Source organism: Solanum lycopersicum, chromosome 1 (assembly GCF_036512215.1).
Source record: "Solanum lycopersicum chromosome 1, SLM_r2.1".
NCBI lineage: Eukaryota > Viridiplantae > Streptophyta > Magnoliopsida > Solanales > Solanaceae > Solanum > Solanum lycopersicum.
In genome coordinates, this window is record NC_090800.1 from 91699876 (window position 1) to 91705875 (window position 6000).

The 6000-nt window shown below is 35.4% G+C and overlaps 1 protein-coding gene across 2 annotated transcripts; it reads left to right on the top strand.

Moving 5' to 3' along the window:
- Positions 1–517: 517 nt before the first annotated feature.
- LOC101243645 (SWIB/MDM2 domain-containing protein) lies at positions 518–4939 on the top strand. 2 transcript variants are annotated; one of them, XM_010316938.4, is made up of 6 exons: positions 518–1009; positions 1580–1691; positions 1790–1964; positions 2956–3012; positions 3175–3344; positions 4515–4939. In XM_010316938.4, the coding sequence occupies exons 1-6, from the start codon at positions 654–656 to the stop codon at positions 4638–4640; spliced, it is 996 nt and encodes a 331-aa protein (XP_010315240.1). In that variant the 5' UTR covers positions 518–653; the 3' UTR covers positions 4641–4939. The 2 variants fall into 2 exon arrangements, with proteins under 2 accessions (XP_010315240.1, NP_001304898.1); NM_001317969.1 differs by having other exon boundaries at positions 563–1009; positions 3169–3344; positions 4515–4836.
- Positions 4940–6000: the final 1061 nt, after the last annotated feature.

The following is a 6000-nucleotide window of genomic DNA, read 5'->3' on the forward strand; positions in this document are numbered from 1 at the left end:
ACTTAAACAAATAATTTTTGTATATTGACACATAAGTAACAAAATATTCTATCTAAAATTGTGTTTTAAGCCACTACCTCATGATCTTGATGTTCTTCGGATCCGTCAATTTTAGATTCACTCTCCTCTGAATCACTGGTTAGTTTTTTCTTCTTTGTTCTTTCTTCGACAATTTTAATACCTCTAGCTATGACATTGTTAACAACATACATATACAATTGTTGAATAATGAAAGTTGAATAATGAAAAAATAAAAACAATTGATACACGCCTAGATTTTAGGAGTTACCTGCGAAAGTTGAATTGAGAAAGTGATTTTTTTTGTTTGAAATTCAAAATTGGATAGAAGGAGTGATTATAGGAGAAAGGGGTGGAATATAAATAGGAGAGATAATATTGATTTATATAAAATTATATATAAAATCAAAATAAAGATTTTTTACGGTTAATTTAGGAATACGTGATGGGTCTCATTAATTATGGCAAAAAAAAGAAAATTACTTTTCCCATATTTATATTTTCCTTGTTTGACAGTTGGTAAGAGTTATATTTTCCTTTTGTTTACTCTGTTCAACTCTGTTTCTCTTACCAAGTTAGGTTTACTTTACTTTGTCCGAAAAATAGTTCCTGTTCCTTTTCCATTTTAGCCAAGAATGGTGTCGGATTCCGTGTTGGTTGACCGGCTCCGGGAAATACTTCGAGTTTCCGACCTTGATATTGCCACCGCCGGTACCGTTCGTCGGAGGCTTGAGGAGGAATTTGGGGTCGATTTACTTGACAGGAAAGCATTTATCAGGGATCAAATCGACCTTTTCCTTCGAAACCAGGTTGAGGAAACTTCAAAGAACGACGTACACGAAGAAGAGAATGAGAAGGAAGGTGAAAATGATGATTCTTGCTCCCAAGAAGAAGAACAAGAATCAAAGGAAGATGAAAATGGTGATTCTTGCTCCCAAGAAGAAGAGGAGGGTGAGGATGACAGTGCCAAAAGAGCAAAGAAGAAACCACGGTATGATTTCATGATAAACTTTAATCCCAAAGTATTAAAGTTTGAGATTAATACTTAATATTGTTACACTTAGGTTCGGCATTGCCAGGAACGTATTGAAGTGAAAGAATCTCTAGCTTTGCAAACCCCTAATTTACCTTGGAAGATAAATTATCTACTAATGGAATAAAATGGGTATAAGGGAATTCTATATAAAATCATATAAACGAACCCAACTAGTTTGGGATTGTAGTGTAGTTGATTGATTGATCAGTAATTCATCTGATTGCGTTGATTCAAGTTTTGATTTTGTGTCAATAAATTGTTCAGTGCTATCTCTAATCATCAGACATTCTGTAGATAGTAGAAGTGCAAGAAAAAAGTAATTGAAGGCAAGAATTTGTATGCTAATACATAATATAAGTGCTATTGTTTACTAATAATTCTCACAAGTATCAGCAATTACATGTGATATAGCAAAGCTACAATAGGAGCAGAGAGAGAGAGAGCTTATGTGGTGTAATTTTGATCATCCACTTGTAATGATGTTTTTTTTGATGTTGATCATGTCGAACTGTTTTTATTATGTAGGTCTGAGAAAATGAATGGAGAAGCAAAGAAAAAAGGGGGCTTTAACAAACCATGTGCACTTTCTCCACAACTTCAGAAATTGGTTGGCGAGCCAGAACTTGGCAGACCAGAGGTGATGCATTACTTCTATGGCTCGTCTTTGTTATGATCCTTACTCTATCTTCGATCTAATTTCCTGTATACTTTTTGGTGATGTCTTTTTGTTAGTAGGTCGTCAAGAAGATTTGGGCCTATATCCGGGAGAAGAATTTACAAAACCCAGAGAACAAGCGGAAAATTTTATGTGACGAAGTTTTGAGTGGAATTTTTCAGGTGAAAAGTATAGACATGTTCCAGATGAACAAGGTGCTATCCAAGCACATTTGGCCCTTAAATGAGGAAAATGGTATTTTTACTTTCCTTTTGACAATTTCATTATTGAATTTTTTGCAATATGAGCTATTTTGCATTGTCATGGTATTGCTATAGTTGTTCGGAATATTGCTTTTAGGTGCCTAAATGATTGCAGAAGAGCACTGTGCCTATGGTCAGTTGTTTTTTTGGTTCTCGAATCAATAGTTTCTTACTTTCCTGCTTTATTGCAAAATTATTTGGCATCAGACCGTTACGGGGTTAAATTAAGGGGTATCAGCAGTACGAATAGCAGCATGTGAAGAGGAGATACACGATGCCCCATTGTGGAGGTGTGACAGGTTGGCTATGGATGAATTCAGGAGAGGTAGCACTAGCAGTATACTTAAGAAATATTGGGAGATGTGAGTAGATATTGACATAGGGCTAGTGCAGCTTCCTGAGGAAATGGTCTTATATAGTAAGGTGTGTAGGATACAAATTAGGGTAGAAGGGGATAGTTGGTAGGACTTAGGATCGCATCCATTACAATTAGGTAGGAGTGTATAGTCTTGCTGTACATACTAGTAGTCGTAATATTACTCTTGTAGTTTCTTGTTCTTCCTTTTCTGTTACTATTTACTGTATCCTGTAGTTTGATTATTGTATTATTTTGTAGTATTGTTATGCTATTATTTGCTATCTGTTGCTTCATGTACTTCTATTACTTTTCTTGTATGGACTGTTTTCGTCTTGAGCCGAGGGTCTATCCAAATCAACTTCTCTAACTTTGAGGTAGAGGTATCGTCTATGTACACTCTACCCTCCCCAGATTCCACTTTGTGGGACTACACTGGGTATTTTGTTGTTGTTGTTGTTGTGCATAGCAGCCTGTGTAGATTAATATCTCTGCTTGGTAGTGACTTCAGAGTTGCTTGTGGCTTCACCTATCATATCCATAAGACTCAGAACTCAACTTAGTGGAAGTGCTTGTGAAATTGTGAAAGCTTTTATGTATTTAGGATACTTTTCTTTGACTAATGCAGGCACTCAAGTCAAAACTTCTGTGAAGAGAAGGCTACCGAAAAAAGGCAGAGAAGAAGGTGAGAATAAATTGTTTGAAGTGCAAAGAGTAATAGTCTTCGATTTCGAAATGCTTTCTGCTCTTTATAGGTTGCTTGCAGTACGATGAAGCCTTTGCTTCAGCTTTTCTCCAACTAATGACATATCCATCATTTTGCTAACTCTCAATTAACCAGATTCAGATGAGCCAAAGCAGAAAGAGAAAAGGCAGAAAGGCGGAGGATCTGGTTTTCTTGCTCCGGTTCAATTATCAGATGCCCTTGTGAAATTCTTAGGTATTGATGAAAATGCTTTGCCGCGAGCTGATGTTATTAAGCGAATATGGCAATATATAAAAGAAAATGAGCTGCAGGTTTGTTCCATTTTCTGTTGACATCCTTCTCTATCTTTAGTTCTTGTTTTGTTTTTAATACTCATTCAGTTAGCATATTCCTTTTTATAAACAAGTTGGCACTCTTTGAGCTTCCTACGATGTAGCATTGTCATTGAAGCTGTTATGATTTGGATGATATCATCAATTAATTTAAGTGATGGTGATTTTGGTAGTGAAAACTTTTCTCTGGTTCACACATTAGCCAGCATCTAAAGCTTTTAATTCTAGTATGAATCATTCCATCTGGACTTAAAAAATAAGTCTGACTGGTGTTCCAAAATATGTCATGCTACCTTAAAATGTAATCATAATTTATGCTTATGTATAGTAATATGAGAATATTAATTGTTTCATGGCGTTCAGGGTTTGACATTCTGTTTCTGTGTTCCGAGAATGTAATTGTATGTACATCACTTAAGATAATCCATCGGACTTCTGACCCTACAAACTAAATTTGTCTGAAGTTCTCTCTCTTTTTTTTTGATATAAAAAAATTGGATGCAGGGGAAACGGGGGAGGGGATTCGAACCCTCACCAATAAGGTGAAAATTCATGTAACCAACCAACCGAGCTGCTAAGATTCCCATATGAAGTTCTCATTAACTACTACGTTGTACCATTTTAATCATGACTTCTATTGGTTTATGTCTGCAGTCATCTTGTTTTATTTTTCCTCCCTGTCAATTTTGTTTTGATTTACGTCATGACCCTTCCCAATAAGTTATAGGATAAAAAGAATTCAAATATGAGATAATAGCGACCCTTATTTCTTTTGGACAGCAAACTATTTCATTTTTAATTATCCGACTTATCTTACCTCTTTTCTCTTTAGTTCCTTTCCAGGAAAGAATATTTGAAACCTCCTATAACTTTAATTATTTGAGAGCAATACTGCTATATGGTATATGTATGTGTTTGTGTATAAAATTAATATCATCTTCCTTCAAAAATAAAGAGCTCCATCTGATAACTTCTTTACGAGGCATGAATATTTCATGGACATCTGTCATGAACTAAAACGGTATTGATCGTTACTGGAAAGGAATTCACTGGAGCAAATGCCATTCCTTAGCAATTATCCATTGGTTGCATGTTAGTCATGTCAAATCACCAATCTCAGGATTTGACAGTGTGCTTGTTTCTTTCCAGGATCCATCTGATAAGAAGACAATCATCTGCGATGAAAGGTTAAAAGAACTATTTCAAGTTGATTCCTTCCATGGGTTCACAGTTACAAAGCTATTGACTGCTCATTTTATCAAAAGAGAAGACTGATATTGTGGCTTGCTTGCAATTGGCAATGAGAGGGTAAATTATATTCTATCTGGCCCTGTTAGTGGTTGCTGCTTCTGTCTTAGTTTCTATGGCTTTTAGGTAATACTTATTCAGCCATAGTATAGGAATATATGATCTTGAATGTTAGCAAAATACTACTTGGTTTGAAGCATCCCTTTCTGCCAACACAAAAAAAGAAAAAAAAAATGAAGAAAAAACAAAATAGTTGCCCCTCCTCGGACTCTGATGAAATTTGGAACAATGAAAAAAACAAAATTGTTATATCCTTTTTTTGGTAACTGACTGTATTCTATAAGTCACCACCAAGTGAAAACATTACAACGCCATATCGTAGCAATCACTGCTAGATATCTACAAGGTAAGTCTCAATCTAACAGTACAATTGTATGCTACTTCTTTTGCTTAGTACTTCCATTCCCTGCTTTTCTTGGTGACGACTCTTTGATTCCTTTCTGTCCATACGGCATCTGTATACATCATCTTGAAGAGTTGATCATCTGCAGTTTTGCCTTTAGCATTGTTGATCATCCAAATGCTAGCAAGTATGGTCTTTTTTCTAAACCACAGTAAGTACAAGCCTGTTCCATATATTCCAGGTATAGGAGCACTCTATTACCAAGTTATATCTGGATTCATCATCACATGTTAGGGCATAAAGAACTCTTGTTTCCGCTTTCAATCCCCATCTTAAGATCCTATCAGCAGTGAGAAGCATGTTTTGCATTAATAGCGACAAAGTAAAACTAGCTTTAGGTCAGGTATGGCTGCTTGATAAATGCTCATTCCTGTTAAGCTAATCTGAGAATTCAACAACACCTCTTTAGCCTCAATAATACCATCGGACAAGCTTGCCGAGGAATGGTAATATCTTGTAGCTGAGACCCTTTAATATAGTATGCATGGATACATTCCTGGCTATATCAGCCTTATTCCAAGCAACAAGATACTTCTGGAGATGGTATTAGAACATGTCCATAGGTAAGTTCTACAGTAAGTTTCAATTATTTCCACAACCTGAACAGGCATCATTATAATTGCAACTCTGGATAATCAAGTTTTTTTCTTCTTCTAATTAGAGGTATATTCGTCCCCAATTTTTTTTTCTTTTGAAAGTTGAACTCAAAATATGATCAACAAGTCGAGTTTTGGAACCTGAGTGTATTCTTTTTACTCCCGACTTGACCACAGAGTTTTAAGAAAGTAAAGAGGATTTTTGGTCTTAAATTAAAGATAGTGAATGTGTTAAAATATCATTTGATCTTGTGGTCTTATATATATTGGGTGAAAAGGTAGAAATTAAAGAAGTTGAAAAAGAAAAGATATATTTCTTTTTAACACA